Genomic DNA, 20,058 nt, shown 5'->3' on the forward strand with positions numbered 1-20,058 from the left:
AGTTTGCGTATTTCAATTACTCCACTGTCCAATTATGCAAACTTATAAGAATATATCCTATTTCACAGAGATTTGGGTCCTTGACTGTTTTAGTTAGGTTGTGGGACCTTTTTTAATTCTACGGAACTCTATGCCAGTATATACTCTCAAATGCTTTTGAAAGTGAATTCAAACATATGTATTCTCCTATGACTGGTGTTGTAAATATTTGGAATAGGCAGAATCCATTCAGCTTTCTCTGTTCCTCCCTAAGGTTTGTGACCTCTATTTCTTTTAATTCTTCATAGTTTTCCCGTCGTGTATGGCTTTTTCCTGTAATAGTTGTTGCTGCCACAGACTTTACTGAAGTATGACAGTACAGGGTGTATAGAGGGCTGTAAGCATTTGACTGAAATACTGCTTTTCTTTTGCTCTTTGATTGCTAATCATACTTCTGATGTCAGATCAATGTTGATATTCCATAATCTGTGTTTGCATTTTGCCTTTAAATCTGGTGCTGAGGTAGGATTAGGTTCTGGAGGACTTCTTCAAAATCTCTTTATTTGCTTTCATTTCAAAAATAAGGTTGTAAGTACTTTCTAGGCCTGATTTCTGATTGATCTTTTTTCTGAAGTTTCCATATAGGGGGGGTGTATGAATCCCTGATACAGCAGCAGTCCTAGATTCAGCTAGTAGGTTCTTAATGTGTTCTTGGTTCTTTCCTCTCAGTCCTATTTTGTGCTTCGCTTCCCCTGTGTTTTCCAGTATTTTATTAGCCAAAGTTACTGAGATTTTCTGTTCAGCATAGTTCCTTTCCCTGGTAAAGTACTTCCTCTGATAGATTGTTGAAATCTGATCTATCTGCAGATATTCAGTCAGAACGGTTAGAATTTGAATATTTTTTTTCTGAAACTATTGCTTTTTTTTTTTTTTTCTCCCAGATTTAGCTTGTATTTGACCATGTTGTGCTTAAGGACTGTTCCTTAGTTCAAGCTTAATTTACCATGCACGCTTCAGTTCTCAATTTGTGACACTGATTTTGTTGGCTAGATTCAGTTCAGTTGTTTTTCTTAGTTTAGCAGTAGTGGTAGTTGTTTTTTGTCTTGTTGAGTTTTTTCTTCAATTGCTTATACTTACTTGGCTTGTTCTTTAATCTTACATTGTTTATCTGAATCTTATGTTGGTGCAGATGTAGTTGATTTAAATTTTGCTCTTCAATGAAACCTGTTTACTGTGCTTATGCTACTCTGAGAGAATGGGATACTTAAAAAGAATTAGTTTTGAGTGAAATTCAGTGACTTCCCTGCAGTTCTGGTCAATGGTACTTGATCATGCTTTTCCTAAGTGATGGTCTTTGTTTTAAAAAAAAAAAAATTATGAGTAAATTTTTTTATCGTACCTTGAAGGCATTTGTTAATTCCATCTGTATTCTTCACAGTGTTTCTTCATCATTTCATATAGTCTGGTGTGATTGACATGTAGTATAAAATTTATTTTATTCAGGGGTGGGAGATTATTTGTTTGGGTTTTTGTCCAAATACCAATTTCCTCTGTGTCATAAGCCTTCACGTACCTGTAACTGTCTAGCCTGTCCTGTCAGTGCTCATCTCTCTACTCAGCCTTCTCCTGCTAGGATTTTATTTCAGGTCATGTCTAGTGAGTTTGCTTCTGGGAACTTTGGATGTATTGTGTGAGTTTCTGCATCCGGACATTGTGTCATCTGCAAAATGGGCCTCAGTGGAAATAAAGGCAATTATTTGGCTGTGTGTGTACATATCTATATGTAGGGATAGATACAGATTGTAATGCACATTCTGGTTTCCCCTCTGAAGAGAAAACCAGCAAAATTCTACAACCCTAAAATACTTTAAATGTTACTTAGTAGATAACTCTGACAAATGTGGTTACATCTTGCAATGATTATGGCCTTTCAGTGTAGCAGATGAAGTTACAAAAAGTAGTAAAAGCTGAAAAGTCTAAACCCAGCCAGATTTAGGTTCAAGTTAAGATACAGATTTTTACGGGGATGGTTATGAGTTGTTCAGACACCTTGACAAGTACTGTGGTAGATGTTCTATTGCTAATCGCTTTTAAGATATTTGGAAGATAATCTAATTCAATCACAATTGTTAAACTTGAAGGGCGGATGACAGCTTTACCCTTTGTTACTGCTTTATCCTGCAGTAGTCAAGCCAGATCATCACATTGGCCCTTTGTCTTGGTTTCAGCTGGGATAGAGTTAATTTTCTTCCTAGTAGCTGTTACAGTGCTGTGCTTTGCATTTAGTGTGAGGAGAATAATGTTGACAACACACCAGTGTTTTAGTTGTTGCTAAGTGGCACTGAGGGTAAGTTAAGGGTTTTTCAGTTTCCCGTGCTCTGCCAGCGAGCAGGCGCACGAGAAGTGGGGAGGGGGCACGGCCAGGGCAGCTGGCCCGAACCAGCCAGAGGGATATTCCAGATTTCATACCATAGAATGTCATGCTCAGTATAGAAACTGGGGGGGAGTTGGCTGGGGGGTGTGGATCGCTGCTCAGGCATCAGTCAGCAGGTGGTGAGCAATGGCACTGTGTATTACTTGCCTCTTCTTGGCTTTTATTTTTCTCTTTTATTATATTCCTTTTCATTATTATTATATTTCACTATTACTGTTATTTTATTTTAGTTATTAAACCATTCTTACCTCAAGCCACGAGTTTTACTTTTTTTTCCAATTCTCCTCCCGATTCCACTGGGAGGGGGGAGGACTGAGCGAGCGGCTGCATTGTGTTTCTGACTGGGTGTCCTGGTTTCAGCTCGGATAGTTAATTTTTCTTCTTAGTAGCTAGAGTACTGCTGTGTTTTGGATTCAGTGTGGCATTTGTATGAGAAGAATGCTGATAATAGACTGATGTTTTCAGTTGTTTCTGAGATACCAAGGCCTCTCCAAATCCCCATGTTCTGTCTGTGCCCAGGTGCGCAAGAAGCTGGGAGTGAACATGGCCAGAGCACTGGACCCAGATTGTCCAGTGAAATATTCCACTTCATGTAATGTCATGCTCAGTAAATAAAGGAGGGGCAGCCATGTAAGGGGGGTTCTCTCATGCTTCCGGAATTATAATTGCAGGATTTTGGTTTTCTTTGGGATTGCTAGCTGGGAACGGACAGAGTATCAGTTGGCAGGTGGTAAGCAACTGTATTGTGCATTGCCTGTTTGTACTTTCTATTATTGTTTTATTTCAATTACTAAACTGTTTTTGTCTCAACCTACTGGTTTCCCTTTTCCCCTCCAATTCCTGCCCCCATATCCCAGGTTGTCTGCTATTTGACTGCCGGTTGGCTTTAGACCATGACTCTGGGGTTAAACCGTGTCACCCTTCCTGAGCCTTTTTTCAAAGATTAGTGGTTAGGTTTACAATCTTCTCTCATTTGTATTCATCAGCCTGAAGACAGAAAAAGCAACTACTGTGTTTGCTGCTTGTCTTGCTAAATGTCAGTAGAGCAACAGTACTTCCCCAAAGTCAGTGCCACTGAACATGTTTGAAAACACATGTGCGAAGGAAAAGGTGGCTGGGCAAATCAGTGCTCTATAAAACGCTATTGGTAGAAAGAGAGAGCAACAAACACAGGCCTTGGGGAAGATTTAACAAATCTTAGGCCTTAATTTCACAGGAAGAATTTATTTTTCTTGATACCACATGACATGTCCATATAAGCCAAAGCTGTATAATCCACATGGGAAGAGTTACCAAATAAGTATTTAGAGGTTATTTTGCTTTCTTTTATATGACTGGACACCTATAAAATAAAACTGTGTAACCCTACATAAAATTGCAAGGGTAGTGTTCATAATGAAGAGATTATTTTCATGCTTTTGTGGATTCTATTACTGGCATTGGATGATTAACATTGTAATTATTTTTGAGTTGTGTATAATATTTACTACTCATTTAGACTTTCCTATGAAATGGAATCAAATAGATTTGACTCTCCCCTTTAAGAGGATTTGACCATAGTATTACCTGTGGAGTTCAGATTGTTGCTCTAGGTTGAGTTTTGACAGGCAAGTAGTTGGATGACCTCATCCTGTAATAACAAATGGGAGAGCTAATCACATAAACACATGGACTGCCTTGAGAAAGAATGGAAGTCTAATGATTCATTATAGTTACTAGGAAAAACAGTAGCTTGTACTGTACACTTCAGTTATGTGTCATTATAAGTTATTGGGTTTACAGTCCAGAAAGTAACATTTTAGGAAGAATTTATTCATTGTCCATAAAATCAATATAAAACTGAATGCTCAGGGTGCAAATATGACTTAAATTGACCCTATTGGTTGAGGCTTTCTCAGAAATCAGCTGACATCTACAATCCAGATAGGTCCCTTGGGTGTTTCAGGTTTATGAGCAGAGCTCATTGTGGCTCCATCTTACTTGAGTGGAAAGAGAAGGAGTCATCAGCACGCTTTGAATACTGGGAACCATTTAAGCAGTATGTGTTTCATTCTGTGTTGGAATCTCACGATGCCTGTTTTGAAATAATTCTTACTAATGACACGTGACGTCTCAAGTTTTCCTAGTTGTGTTGTTGAGCTCATGCACAAATAGGCTGCTGACATTCATGGGACAGTGAGTGATAGTTTATAAGCATGACCCCAAGAGTCAGTCTGACCTGTAATAAATCTTAGTTCTTTTGTAGGGTATACTGCATTTTCTCTGTGTGCTAAAAACATTATGTTGTTTGTTTAGGCATTTTTAAGATAATCTCTCAACAGAAGTTGTCTTGAGAGACTGTCAGGCTGTAGGTTAGTGTAGAGCTGGGAGAAGGATGTGGCAGGGCAGGGCCCTGCTCTTGGGAGCCAGGTGACTAACACATGCTTGTTGTCTGGCTAACTGGAGGAGGGGAGGGTGTCCCTGGGTGGCTGTGTCAGGCACAACCGTGGCACCGACTGTGGAGTGACCTCTTTCCAGCTCTAGGCAAGGCTCGATGCAGGTTGCCTGTGACACCGAAGAATGGATGTATCGCAGGTCACTGCTGTCTGCTGAAAGCACCTTCAGTCTGAGGACGGCATGGTTAAAGCTGAATGAGAAGTGTCATTGTCTGATATTGCCCTGAGCTTTTTGATAGTGTTTGCTGTGCAACAAAGCCATGGCGGCTGGTAATTTTTAAAGTCTGAAGTGTCATTATTTATTATCATTCATAAATGGTAAATAAATTGGATTCAGTGTTTTAATAAGGTGCACTAGAAGTAAAATTCAGGAGTTAAGACCTGGATTATATATGTAATTCAGTTTAGTTTGAGAGCCCTGTGTATTCTAACAGGTAAAACACAACAGGCTCACAAACATAATCATAAGATTGCTGTCAGAAGGACTGTAGAAAGGTGATAAAGACATCTTGGTCTTTGTGTGTGTTTTGTTTAAATCAAAGCGTGGCTTTTTGTCAGTAAGAAAATCCTTTTGTAATAAAAAAGATTGTTGATGTGTAAGATGCATAAACTTGCTCTTTCTTTAAAAACACCACTAATTGATGTTTTGCAGACAAAACTACAAATTCTTACATAAGATTTAAAAAATATTCACTAATTATTTTAAACAAAATGAAAGAAGGAGAAATATCCCTGCATTGAAGATCTGTGCTGTGGATATACAAACAGGTGGAAAACATTGTGACTTATTACAGCTATTTGAGTCCATATACTCTAAAAAGTGTGTGTTTTCAGTGGTGGTAACTTACAGTGTACCAAGTTGATTCTACTCAGGTCATCCCATGATTTCATTACTGTTTGTGGGCAATTTGTGCGTAAGCCGTCTGGAATGCTGGTCTCCAAAGAGCCGAGTGTTCAGTGGTGCTTGGAAGAGTCTTAACTGGCTGAATCAATGGGCTTAGTTTTCAAATCAAGATGACCTATCTTTCTGGAAAAAATCCTTTAGTCAGGTAGACCTCATGGGGCTTAAAGGGGGTCTGTGTCATGCAGGAGGTCAGGCTTCCTGTGGCCATAATTCCTTCTAGCAAAAAACAGTTTGAAAATTGGTTGTTAATGTAAGGATACAAGTACAATCTATCATAATTTAATGCATGAATAGAGACTACTAATATGTATACTTCGTGCAATGGTTATAGGCCCCCCCTTCAGTTTACAACTAAGTGTGAGGCACAGTGGTTGGATAAGTAAAATGTAGTATGATTTCTTCCTTCAGCATTGTCGTGGTTTAGGCCTGGTTGGCAGCCAACCACAATGCAGCAGCTCTCTCTCCCTTCCCCTCTGGCAACGAGAAGGGACAGAGAGCCAGGCTTGGGGTTCGAGATAGGACTGGGATGGGGAAAAATCCCCCTTTTATGATCACGAGCAAAAGGCAGACTCGTTAGGGGAAGAAAAAAAAGAACATACATTTATTACAGACACTAACAACACATAACAGAGTAGGACAGTGAGAAGCATTGCCACATCTTGAGAACACCTTCCCCCCACCCCTCCCTTCTTCCCGGGCTCAGCTCTGCTCCCGATATCTCCACCTCCTCCCCCAGTGGCGCAGGGGCAGGGAATGGGGGGTGCAGTCAGCTCTGCCACTTCCTTCATCTTCGGTGAGGGGAGTGTCCGAAACTTGTTCCTCCTGCTCCATCGTGGTCCCCCTCTCACAGGAGACAGTCCTCCACAAACTTTCTCCGACTTGAATTCCTCCCATGGGCCGCAGTGTTCCCCACACTGCTCCGTCATGGGTCACTAACTTCCTCTGACTGGATTCCCTCCCACGGCTGCAGCCCTTCCCGAGCTGCTCCGGCGTGGGACTCCCCCGCATGCTGCAATCCTCCCAGCACTGAATTACAGCAGTGGGGCTGCCTTTTCCCATGAGACGCTGGCCTTCTTCAGGCACAGAACCTTGATCATCTGAGCAGGAGCAACAGGCCGTAAATCAATGTCTGCTCCACCGTAGATCTCCATGGGTAGCAGGGGGGGCCGCCCTGCCGTCTCACCACAGGACACAGGGGGGTCTCTGCTCCGGCACACCTCCCCCCTCCTTTCTTCCTCCGTTCCTCCACTGACCTTGGTGTTCATGCAGCTGCAGCAACTCCTCCTCACAAGTCCCACTGCCCGTCACCACGTCCCTTCTTAAATACATTATCGCAGAGGCGCAGCTGATGGGCTCAATTTCCCAAACAGAAGTGGAGCTGACGTGGAGCTGGGGGAGCTTCGAGAAGCTTCTCACAGGGGGCCGCCCCGATAGCCCCCTCCCCTGCCACCAAAAAACTCCACCACTCACTCAAACCAGGATAAGCATAAACTGCATCAGGTAACTGAACCCCTTTCCAGTAATACCCTCTAGTGCATTGTATGTTCTTCCAGTAACATGATGTAAGAGCAATTGCCCGGGCCCTCTAGCCAGTTGTGGGTTTGTATTCTCTGGTTTCAGATATTACATTTCACTGCTTTTACTCTGCTAATACTTACCTTTTAGAGAAGAGAAAAAACAAACAAACAAAAAACCCAAACAAAACAATTGAACATTTTTCTGGGCCTTTGCTTTAGAATTCAAGTTTGTAAAATAGGAAACTGACTTTAATCACTAAATTGTATCAAACAAAATGAAGGCATTATCCCTCCCTTTTCCCCTCCTGCCCCTCCATACCATATATAGGTATGGCTGTTCTAGACATTTGGCATGTGTGTTTGATGGGTCTGTTCCTTGATAGAAGGTTAGTTGTGCTTGAGTGCCTTCAGGATCGGGGCTGTCGTCAGTTAATCAGACGCTAATCCCACAACCTTTAACACGTACTTTAAACCTTTGCTTAGGAAAGCCTTCACTTGAACAAGGGCTTGCAGATTTAGTATTCTTACATTGGGAATTCTTTCACTTGTTTCACTATGTAGTCAGAAACCTGATGAAATAATGGGGAAAAAACTGCAATCAGTATAGTCACATGATTTGATGCCTGAATAATTCACTGGCTCTTGCCCAAAAAGCAGTCTAATCTGAGGAATATGATTCTTCTGTTGCTTGGTTCTATAGAAATTTTCAGTTACTTATTTCTTACTCATGTCTCAAAAGATACTTGCTATATGAAGAAATCATGAACATTATTAACATAAATTGTTATTATATTTTTTCTTTTTAATTTATTATGATCACTTCATGTAGCAGTTCCTCGGATTATCAGTTTGAACTGCTGTGATTTCATTCTGGTTGCATCACATGTCTGCATTACACACAAAAAAAACCCCCAAACACCCAAATGCAAATAAACAACACAGACCTACAATGTGAAATGGAACAGTTCCTGAAGGACAGCAATCAGGGGGTAGTCACATAATTGCAAGAATAAATATAAATTGGCTTTAATTGATAAATTGTCTGTTACAATTATCTTGGTAAGCTAGATTTTGAATTTCATTGGGGTCTTTTGGAGTTCCTGTGAATTTTTTTCCTTTAACCTCACTGTATGGATATTTCTACAACCTGTTTCCATTGCTGAAAAGGTACTGGCCGACTCCTACTTACCGCACTAGTGGGAAGTATTACTTCTTTCCTTTTCCTTACTTATCTCCAATCTGTTGTTTCAGTCCTGGCTAGTCTCTTTGGATTTTTTTTTTTTTTTTTTTTTTTTATAGCTCTCTTCACATTTCTTGAATACACTGCTCAATCTTGTATTGTTTCTGTTTGGTGGGATGTTCCTCTCCTATCTCCCATATCTCAGGGAGAAGGAGCTAGGATGGGAAGCTCCTCTTAGCTTGATGTTGCTGCACAAGTCAGTAGGTTTGTTCTGGCTGCCTGGGCTTACCTGTGTATCCCAGTTACTATAGCTGCCCTCCTAGAACTAGTGGCAGAATTGGTTGGCAGGACCACCCACACACCAACAGATTTGGAAACACAGCAGAAGCAAAGACACAAACATATTTTTAAAGATTACAAGGATTTAACAGTGTATCTGTACCTCAAAGAAGATTACATTTGGCCAATATACAACTTTATTTAGGTATTACATCATGCATACTGCATATTTAGTACTGTCACTAGAGTTGTGAAGCTGCAAACAGCATGAAAAATCTTTGGTGTAAGCCCTGCTGCATGTTTGCAGCAAACCCAGGTGGATCGGTGCTGTGTAGTGTCTGGCTTGGTTTGCACTCAGGTTGAGCAGTACTTTTGGGCTCACCAGAAGCTTTAAGCATTTGAGGATATTTGCCCATGGTTGAAGAACACGTGCTTTCTGGAGCAGGGCCATACTGGTTTTGTGAAGCTAGAATGGAGAGTGTATTTAACAGGGGAGAAGTTTAAAGGAACACTGTATTTTACTTAACTCCTGAGTTTGAAAGGTGTCAAGGTGTATCTAGGAGGGCTGGTGGAGGACTGATCAGAGGCAGCTTGTCAGTGTGTATCAGTAATCAAAATGTGTGAGATGATGATTTAATATGGCAATAAGAGCAACTAAAGCTAGTTAGACTGATTAACACTGGGACATTTTGCATTAATATTTTATGTTCATATCCTACAATCGGCAGATAGCTCTCTAGCACTGCTTACTAATGACCTGATGTTGTGTTCAGATGTGTTTCTCATGTACTGCAGAATTCTTGGATTAAAAAGGGGTGGATATTAAGGTATCAGTCAGGAAGAGATTACATTTCATCTGGTTTGTGAAGATCTTTATATAACAAAACACAAATAAAAAACAGAATGGGGGAATACAAAATCACTGATAGGTGGGGTATTTCCAAGTACTGGTTTCAGTTCAGATTTAAGGGATATGCCGAGATGGAAAATGGGTAGTGCTTTTCTATCCTTATGATGCATAAAGCAAATCTGAAAGAAGAACAGCGAGGGAAGCAGTCTTCTGTACCAGTTATGACTGTACAGAATGAGGAACTAATAAAACTATGACAGTAAAAAATGAAAACATTCTCCACTTGAAAGGAGAAGAGGATTTTAACAGGAGTGGTTTAGAATGGGTTTTTCGGTGCATGCAGTTTATTTCAGCTCTTTTAAAAAATCTAATTTCTACCCCAATAAATATTTGCAGAAAAAAAAAAAATTCATCCATCTGTTTTCAATATGTGAATTTGCTGAGAACTTCAGTATGGGAATTTAAATCTGATATTTCTGCAGGGGAGATGAAAAGGGGAAAAACTTTTACATCTTCTAAAAATAAATAAGATTTCTTGTGGGAGAGGGGGATTGGCGTTTTGTTTGTAATTTCTTATTACGATAGGGTCAGGAATTTGTGGAAATATAGTTAGGAATTATTGGTAGCAGTTGGTATGCAACTGTTGATGGCCTTCTCAGTAGCAAAGAATTTTCAGAGTTACTTCAGGAAAATAGTATGGCTTTGTCTTTCATCAGTATCCTTTCAGCTGAAAAACAGCTTGACTGTTTGGCATTTCAATCCTTCCTACCCTAAAGAATCAGACCATTAAGTAGCATAAATATTTTTGCTGTAAGTCTCAGTTTTTCCTATGTGAGATTTGAGTTTTGAACCCTTCTAGGGTGTATTGTCTGGGATTTTTTTGTTGGTGTGTCTGGGTTTTGTTTCTTTGTTTGTTGTTTTTTTATTTTGTGCTTCCCCTCCTCAGGTCTCAAACAGTATATGAAAGACAGGAAAGAACTAAATAACTTTTAAACATGGTCTTATAAAACAGCTGCCTTCTGCTTTGCTTCAATTCATCTGCCTTTATGTTAGAATCAGTGTATATTTAAGAGTTGAAGTCTTGTTGAAACTGAAGATTTTTCCCTGTTGAGTCACTTTCCCTCTTTACAACATGAGGCAACAAGTGTGGGGATGAATATATAGTTCTGCATTTTGCTGTGGAGGTTGAAATGGAAACGGGGGGCCAGTGGAGCCCCCTTCTGTAGCATCTTGGTTGATCCACCTCTGTATATTCATCACAATTTCCTGTTGGTCTCCCGTAGGTCTCCTTGTGGGTACTCTTGATGTCGTGTTGGACTCCAGCGCCAGAGTGGCACCATATCGAATCCTCTACCAAGCACCAGACTCCTTGGTCTATTGGACTATTGCCTGTGGTAAGGACAAACATCCTGACGTGTGGATTTTTATTCTTCCTGGATACTCTGCCACATAACTAATAGACCATCCTGCCTGCTGAGCACAGTCATTTCAGGACAAATAAATGGGACAGGATGAAAACCTGCTCTAGTGGTTAAATTAAGATGATCTAGGGCTTCTTGTGTGTATGTGTTACACAAAATGGCTGAGTAAAACCAGAAATGGCCGTGGAGCAGGGGCAGAAGCCTCTGTTATTTCCCACACTTCATCTCCCAAAGATGTTCCCAGACAAGCAGTCTTGCATCCCTCCTCCTCACAAGTTCTTCTCCATGCCCATGGCTCACTCCTACAGCACTTCTAAAGTGCAGCATTCCTGGGCGATGGGTATCTCTAAAGAGAATGGTAGGAGGAGTTCCTGGGTTATAGTCCCCAGATTACCCAGACCAGGGCACCTGGCTTCCTTTGAAATGGAAACCAGGAAGATAGTGCAACGCCAGCTCCTGCCTGAATACTGAATATTGGTATGGCATTTCCTGGATAGTGAGCTCAGTCTTCTCCTGGATAAATACCATCTAGATCCCAGGGATGCCCACCTCCTGGGCATTTGTTTCAGACAGTGTGTTGTCTTTCTAAATATGATGTACTTTGAAATTTAGCAAGATGGTGGCTAGGTTAGAGTTAAATGCGGAAGTGTATGTCCTTACAGAGATGCAACAACTCTAGAGTTTTGGTCTTTAAGACTCAAACTTTGACAGATCTAACTGTGAGACTGTTTATTCTGTCATTATAGTGATTGGTGAAATCAATGAAGTTGTTATTTCAGTACATCAGATAGGATTTTTGCGTGTATCAGATGCTGTAAATATTAAATGTTTATTTCTGTGGTCAGGTAGTTAGTGCAAGTAGTGTAAAGCAGTATGTAGTTAGTCTCTGGTTCTGTTTGTCGGCGCTGAAAATAGTGTTATCAAGCTGAATGCAGGAGGTTAAGGTTATTTAGCTTTGATTGGCCAAGCTTGTACGGCTAAATCCTCAGTTGGATAGTATTGCTTTTCAGTCTTAGCAGATGGAAACTTTTGAAAGCAATTCCTCTAGCTGTAAAGTTTCAAACATTGTTTTAGGCAGCAGCCAGAACTCTGTTCATTTGAAAGAAAATAGAGAATGAGAACAGAGAAGTGCATACATGCCTGTCATCTCTCTGACTGGTAACTCTCAGCACCCCTAATTCTGCCTGACATTCAAAAATACTAGTTAATGAAGCTGTAGACATCTTCTGGCCTAACAGTGCCCTCTCATCTATGCCCATTTTCCCAACAAAATTTGACGTTTGAATTGTTTGGATGACTTTTCCTCTAGACAAACACCGTCTTTTGAGAAGGGGAGGGGGAATGGATGAAGGTTTGCCATAGATCTAATAATTTTAGCAGTTCAAAGCAGGCTCTATTCTTATGAGCATATGATTTGTATGTCTGACAAAGCTGATATCAAAGCTATGTCGTGTTCTGTATCCAATAGGAGGTTTTTTAATAGCTCGTCTTAGCACAAGTATTTCTTGCTGCTTTTGATGGTATCAGACCTGAAAGAAAGCATTTAAACAGCCATTTTTCCCTCTACACCTATTAGCTTAGTCTTGTCACCTGAGGGGGAATAGTGTGGCCCTTACAGGGAGGTAAAATTTTACAGAGGGCAAATTATCTATCTACACAGCCTTGAGGCTAAGCAGCCCAGTGTTGCCTAAGGCTCTGCGCTGTGGTTATTTTATGAATTTGCAACTAAAGTAGTTCCTTCTGAAGTGATCAAGGGTTGTTATCATTATATGAGTTACTAAGGGATTTGTCTGCATTTAGCTATGCAACTCTGATTTGTCCTGCATTGTACAGCTGTCCCTTCCTGTTCCCTAGGGGTAGACTGTTGGTTATTTAGTACTTGTAATCCCTTATTTTTACAGAAATTTGTCACATTCTCCTCTGCCTTCCATAAAGCAATAGTCTCCATCTTCAGTAAGCAGCTATACAGAGTGACTGGAAGAAATGTGATTGTTTCTTGGTTCATTCATGCTGCATGACGTTTGGTCTTGTTCTGTACAAGACTAATCCAAGGGGTTTTGTTTGCTTTGAAATGACTATTTATGTTTAGACCCCAGATTTGTTTATAACTCACTTGGGTATTAATTCTACTGTTCTAGTCTCTATGGGAATGCTAGCTGGTAGATCTGAGGCTTTATAGCTCTGTAAAGGAGGCTTGTTAGCAGCACATTATCCAGTGCAGTGATGTGTTGAAGATGTCATAGGTTAGATTTCTGCCTATTGAGCTATACTGGAAATAAGTTATTGGTAACTTTTCAAGAACAGTTTTAAGCATATTAATTTTGTAATGGTCTAGAAATCCAGAATGTTGTATGCTATCAGCCTTGCATACTTGTAATAGCCCTTGTGTCCCTCCCCAATCTGCTAGCGCTCAATGTAGTGGGAAAAATTATAGTATATGTAAACTCTGTTTGGAAATGAATAACTTCTTTAGATCCTTTTCTGTCTATAAAATCAGTCATTCTTACAATGACTTTCTGTGTTTTTCAGGTATCAAACCATTGCTATAAGTTTTTTGTGATAGCAGTATTTATGTGCATTTCCACAGAAGTTTCTAAATCTGTATTTCACATGTGTAAAAAATGAATTGCAGAATATTTGAGAGCACTGACCTAGAAATTTTATTACATGCCTTGGAAAAGGTTTTCAGAAAAGCTCATGTGCTTTGGTTAACAAAGCTACAAGTCTTTGTTAGAATGCTGTTGAATTTACTAGCCATAACTATTTTCTCCTCCCTCTCTGCTCAAATTGAGGTTTTGCCAGTCCACTCCTGAACCTGCCATTACTGGCAAAAACAATTTTAGCCTCCCTGAAGTATTACAGGTTCTCTTGCAGTGCATTCTGTTAACGGCAGCAGGTCAGGTTGACTAATAGGCATCTCGGGTCAGTATCTACTTTGAAGAGAAGACTGGACGTGGCAGCCTTACCAGCTGTCTCAAGTTAAGCCATTCCTTTTTCTCAGTCACCATCAGAAACAATACTGAGATTATGCTTCTGAGTGTGCTTGAAAACATGTTTATATGGCTTGTTAATTTTCTTCTCAGTCTTGAACTTGGTCTCATTTTCTCTGTACCTTCACCTCTTACCTTAGACAAAGCAACCCACATGCTAGAAACCTAACCCTGTCACCCAGAGATGTTCCCATGTTGCTCGTGCTGTTATTCCTAGGCTATTGCCCCTTCTCATCCTCTTCAGCACCATGAATCCTTCCTCCATCCAGTTCTTCTGGTCTACCTCCCCAACTTCTGTTTAACACGCTTACTAGTTTCCTTCTTGAGAATAGCTAAGTCTACCAGGGATGCTGGCCAGCATTACACCATTTTAGCCATGGAGCACACCATAAGCTGAGCATACCATTTAAAGGTGGGGAAGGAGTGATTAGTAGCCTATTGTATGCATTGTAGCTATTTTCCCTTTTATTTCCTGCCAGTCTTGTGGGAGCTCTATTCCAAAGTGCAGAGGTTTAACTGTTAAATGGCTCTTTCACTTCCCTGAGACTTAGAGATATTGCTTAATTTACCTAAAAGGTCAATGATGGCAAAATGATGAATGCTTGTAATATGCTAATGTAGGCAAAGCCTTGCCTGTAGCAGAGTTAAGACAGACCTGCAGTTTAAAACATCGAAGAAAAAGTGTTTTTTTAATCCTGGATGAACAAAGCAAAGAGAAAGATCTAGACTGTGATGATAAATTGATAAGAACTGGGGTGCGGGTTTTGGCCAGATTTCATGATCTGCTGTAGATGAGACTGGGAGAGTAAACAGTAAGATAGTGGAGGCAAAAAGCAATAGCAAGAATGAGTTGTGTTGTTACAGGTTGAGAATAATCCATCAAAGCTGTTTCATAAGAAGTGATGAGAAATAATTGATGAACTGCAAACAAGAAATAGACAGCTTTAGGAAATAGTTCATCATGATAGTGTGTCTACAGTGCTTGTCACTGTTCTTCAAGAGATGAGTGATTTTTTTCTTTTTATTTAAGACAGTCTAGTTTTATATGCATAGCTCATGCATTTCATCATTGCTTTTTACAGCAGTGTAAAAGCCAAGAAGAAATAAATTAGTTTTCAGACCACCTCCTGAGTTCTAGAAAGGTCTGGCTGCATCCAGTAGTTTTAAGGAGAAGCAGCAGTGGTGATCACCTGTGATTCTGAAATATTGCTTACATATGCAGGCTATTCTGCAATATGATTTATGTATTCATGCTGCAACTAGAATTGTGACATTCCCCTGGAAGTTACACAGAATGTTGCATTCTGTTGCTTTTAGTGGAGTTGCATAAAGCTCTGATTGTATACTGTGGAAAAAATATTATTCCCTATCATTTGTTTCTGAACAGCAAGGAAAACGATTGTTTGGTATGTATTCAGGATGGCTGCCCTGAATTCTGCAAACCATGGGAACACTTGCACGCAGACGTGTGACAATTTGTGCCTCTAGTGAAGCTGAAAAAATTATTAGCAACAGCTTGTTGTAATTTAACCTCTTTCTAAAGGTTCCTTCACGTGACCCCCTTCACTTTGTTTAGTTCTGTAAGCATTAGTTAGCAACTAGGTACATTTACTTTTTCTAGTTCTGAGTAAAATGAGCCAAATCTGTGATGTGAACAAAACCATGACATAGTATTGATTCTGTTTCCTCCCTGGATTGAGATACGTTTAATCAGGCTTCAGGTACAGATGTTCCTATGTGAACATGTAATGTTTGTTTTTTGAAAATACTTAAAGTCCCAGTTTTGACATAATTGCCTCAACAGCCTTTTTGGGGCAACAATTTTTTTGTGAGTGCTTGAATTTGTTTTTCCTTCAGATTGGCCACAGAGATCCTGGAGAGCATCAACAACTTTATTTTGCAAGTTGTTGACAACAGGGTCAAAATGGAAGTTATATTTATTACAGTCCTTCTCAAGTAAAAAAGAAGCAAAAATTTGCATATATAAACTTTCTTATCCCTGTTCTGTACTACAGACTACATGTATGCAGATTCTCAATATCCAAGATATCTCGCTTGACCCCTTTTGGTCTCCTAAGCAAAGTTTAGTTTATTTTTTCATCATTAAAAGTAAACAACCTCTGGCAACCCTCTTCGCCTAAAAAGATACAGCTTTCTTAGAGGTCTTTCAGCACTGTTTTTTTTTTTTAAGGGAGAGACATTGTAATAGACTTATCAGGAAAATTATCCTTTTCAGCTTTTACTCTTGAAATTGTATCATTGTTTCATAATTTATAGATGAATATAATGGTGAAAAATTAGGAACCAATGGTAGAGTATGCAACTGTTGGGATTTTTTGTCAGTTCCTAACAGATGCAGGTAATACCTTTGCTAAGTCTTCAATGTGTCATCAGGCGGCTCAGTGTTGTTGTGGTTAGAAATCTAAATGGAGGGGATTTTTGCTCATGATACTGACATAAGTAGTATGTGCTTCTCACAGAATAATCTTGAAGACTGCCTATTTATTATGAAATTGCAGACTATTGGAGAAGATTTTGGAATTTCCAGGAACACAGCATCTGGTAAAATACTACATCTCCAGTTACTGGCGAGTTTTATTAGAGTCTTTTGTTTATGATTAAGAGGACATTGAAATTGGTGAATTATTTTGTGACTTTGGGGTTTTTTTCTTTTTTTAATGCAGGTTGCTCAAGGAAAGAAATCACTGAACATTGGGAATGGCTTGAACAGAATTTGTTGCAAACTCTTTCAATCTTTGAAAATGAGAATGACATAAATACATTTGTCAGAGGAAAAATACAGGTAGTTAAATGTATTATTATAAATGTTGTTAATGATAAATGTGACTGTGGAAGGAAAACTGGTGTGAATTTTAAACAAATCTGACCTGGTAGTCCCCAGTATGATCCACCTTTTTGAAGGAAAACCAGATTCTGAGTAGCCACATGTGTAAAAAATTAAGGAAACTGGTATTAGCGCACTTAACTACAGCAGTGTGACTTAAAAAAAAAAAAAAATATATATATATGGGCAGGACTTCAAACATTACATGTTCTAAAATTAATTACATTGTTGCTTCTGTCTTAAACTTTGACAGTTTTCTATGTAACTGCTTTTCCAGTGTAAAGCTTTAATTTTCTTTCATGCACTCATCATATAATGTCTCCTTAGCCTCTTCTGTGTAGTTAAATCCTGTAGTGTTGGCATTTACGTTTCATATAGATGTTAGAGATTGATGAGAATTTCTTTTTCTCCTTATAGGAGACGGAGTAGCTATACTGGTAAAAAGTACTTTATCCACACTAAGAATTATCTAAAAATAAATATTTTAATAAAAGTTTGACTGTAAGCAAAATTACTGTACTTACTTGGTGTGTATTTTGAGCATTGGCTTTGTCTCATTCCTCTTCTAACATTTCATGTAGTAAGTCAACTGTCTTAAGAATCTGCTAGTTGTTTGCGTCTTACTAGTGAATCAGGTATAAGGGCTGTAGATGATTATGAAAACACCGTATGCAAGAAGACGTCTGTCTTGTGAAATATAATCCTTTAAGGAAATTGTTAGAGTTGGACAAATATTAAAGGTGAATGATGGTTTGCTGTCTTATACTCTGCTTTCCATGTCAACTTGGAGCAATCTGAAGGCAAGAAGTCACTTTCATATTTTTAAACTTTAATATAGAAAGCAATGGAGAAGATTTATAGGAGAGGTTGGGAAAATAAGTGAATAGACCAGAACTTCAGTATGGAACAGAAGGAACAGTAGTGTCTGAGGTACCAAAAAGCAGCTTCTTACCAGACTGCTGCCGCTTCAGATTTGACGAAGGTCTTCTGCACCTGAAAGTGTGAATGATTTTTCCATCTTGCCAGTTAATCTAATAGGATATATTTATTCTTCTTACTCTTTTCTTTTGCGCAAGGCCCACTAAGAGGGGTCATAAAAGCCATTTGACGTTTTCCCTAATATTTCTCTGAATAACAGATCCTTTTTTCCTTTTACTTTTTTCCTTTTCGAAAAAAATTTTCTGGTGAAATCCTATACCTGTCTCCTCAGGGAGCATATTTACTTGGTAGGGGAAAATACTACAAATCATAGGTGCTTTACAGAGTTGTTAGTAGTATTTGAGATAGACAGGTTGATTTAAAACAGAATACTGGCAAGTTGTTGGTGTTTGGTTGCTTTTGACATAGGCATGGTAAGGAGCAAAGCCATTAGAAAGACAGCCTTGAATAAAGTAAATAACTATATAAGAACAAGAATGAACAGAAGAATAAGGGAGAAGAAAAGACTTTCTTGATGCTGCAGTAACTGTTGTGGCCTGTGGCCCAGACAGCAATGGTAATAAGGATATCTGATACCCCATGGCAGTTAATGCTATGTACTTCTTTCACTCCCTACTAGGGCATCATCGCTGAGTACAACAAAATCAATGGCATCAAGGAGGATGACGATACAGAAAAATTTAAGGAAGCCATTGTGAAATTTCACAAGCTATTTGGGATGCCGGAAGAAGAGAAATTAGTGAACTACTACTCCTGCAGTTACTGGAAGGGGAAGGTTCCCCGTCAGGGCTGGGTGTATCTCAGCATTAATCACCTTTGCTTTTACTCTTTCCTCATGGGCAGGGAAGGTATGTTTTACAGTGGAACTGGTGGTCTGTGCATCTAAGAATTGTTAGGAAATCTCCTGTAGTTTGTTACTGTTCACCTGCTGAACTGCTGGAGGTGCAAACACTGCTGTGGAAGAGAGGAGCAGGGAGCAATTCCCCAACAGTCACACTGCTTAAATGTGTTCTTGTTCCCTTGTTTGTTTTGTATTTCTCAAAGTAGTTATCTGCAAAACAATACCTGGACGTCACTCAGAGGCATGATTCACTTCAGGGGCTGTGCCCAAAGGGAAATAGGGATATATCACACCAGTTTTGCCTCCTTCTGCTCTTGTACTGTCCTTCAGTACTACTCTGGCAGGCTTTACAACCTCAAATGCCACATTCACTCTTGTATGACACCAGAGCATCACAAAGGGCTCGGACCCAGGATGAAGAACTATGTGGTGTGGTTGAAACCAGTCTGCTCTAGAGGGAGTTAATTCTAAGCAGTGTGGAGGTGAGCGAGTCTGCAGTAGTTGGTTATGGGCAATGGATCAGTCCCAGGTATTTCTATTTAGGTGTGTAGACATACCCTAGTGAATGTCTTTTTATTTTATTCTTTTTTTTTGACTAAAATAAATACAGATTTAGTCTCTGATTTAAGGACAATATCCTAACCTGTAGCAGCGTTGGAAGAAAAGCTAAAGGATCTGTCATTACTGTAATATTTGAAACTTTGTAATGTATAAAAATAACACAAGCCTGTCTGATGTGTTTAGACTGTTTCTTTGCCTCCATAGGAAAAGAGGACACGAGAGTCTGAGCAAGTGCTGTGGCAATGATAAATTATCTTAGGCCACCTAGCTTTGTAATGCTTTTGTGTGGTGTTCTGTACAGAAGTAAATGATATTTAAACTCTTTTATCTGCTGTTTGTCAGATGATCGTAGTTTGTTTGTACAAGCTGTGGCTGTTTATGCTGTCCTCCCAGCTTTTCAAGATGCAAGAAAATTTCAGCTGAATACATTTCATAGGAAGGGGAAGATAAATGCTTTTGAATATGCTAATTTTTGCATTGAATCTTTTTTTTTTGTTTACTTCTGTTCAGCAAAGTTAGTTATTCGCTGGGTCGATATCACTCAACTTGAGAAGAATGCTACACTGCTCTTCCCCGATATGATCAAAGTGAGCACAAGGTCAAGTGAACATTTCTTCTCAGTATTCCTTAATATCAGTGAGACATTTAAACTAATGGAACAGCTTGCCAATATAGCTATGAGACAGCTTTTGGACAATGAAGGATTTGAACAAGACAGGTCATTACCCAAACTGAAAAAGAAATCTCCCAAAAAAGTATCTGCACTAAAACGGTAGGTACCCCTGGCTCTTAATGATTTGCTTCTCCTCTGTCCTTCTACTTGCAGCATTTTGTCTGAAAGTTTACTAATGTTGCTGCCATTTATTGTTATTCCAAAAGGAAT

The 20,058-nt window shown here is 39.4% G+C and overlaps 1 protein-coding gene across 1 annotated transcript in view; it reads left to right on the forward strand.

The window, feature by feature from the left end:
* The window catches only part of TBC1D9 (TBC1 domain family member 9), a 56,368-nt gene that overhangs the window by 6,639 nt on the left and 29,671 nt on the right, over positions 1–20,058 (forward strand). The window contains exons 2-5 of the mRNA XM_042796772.1: positions 10,862–10,972; positions 16,674–16,792; positions 18,393–18,621; positions 19,686–19,947. Of these exons, the coding sequence (XP_042652706.1) occupies positions 10,862–10,972; positions 16,674–16,792; positions 18,393–18,621; positions 19,686–19,947 (721 nt within the window). The remainder of the gene's footprint in view (positions 1–10,861; positions 10,973–16,673; positions 16,793–18,392; positions 18,622–19,685; positions 19,948–20,058) is intronic.

Source organism: Tyto alba, unplaced genomic scaffold (genome assembly GCF_018691265.1).
Source record: "Tyto alba isolate M040663 unplaced genomic scaffold, T.alba_DEE_v4.0 Super-Scaffold_23, whole genome shotgun sequence".
Classification (NCBI taxonomy): Eukaryota; Metazoa; Chordata; class Aves; order Strigiformes; family Tytonidae; genus Tyto; species Tyto alba.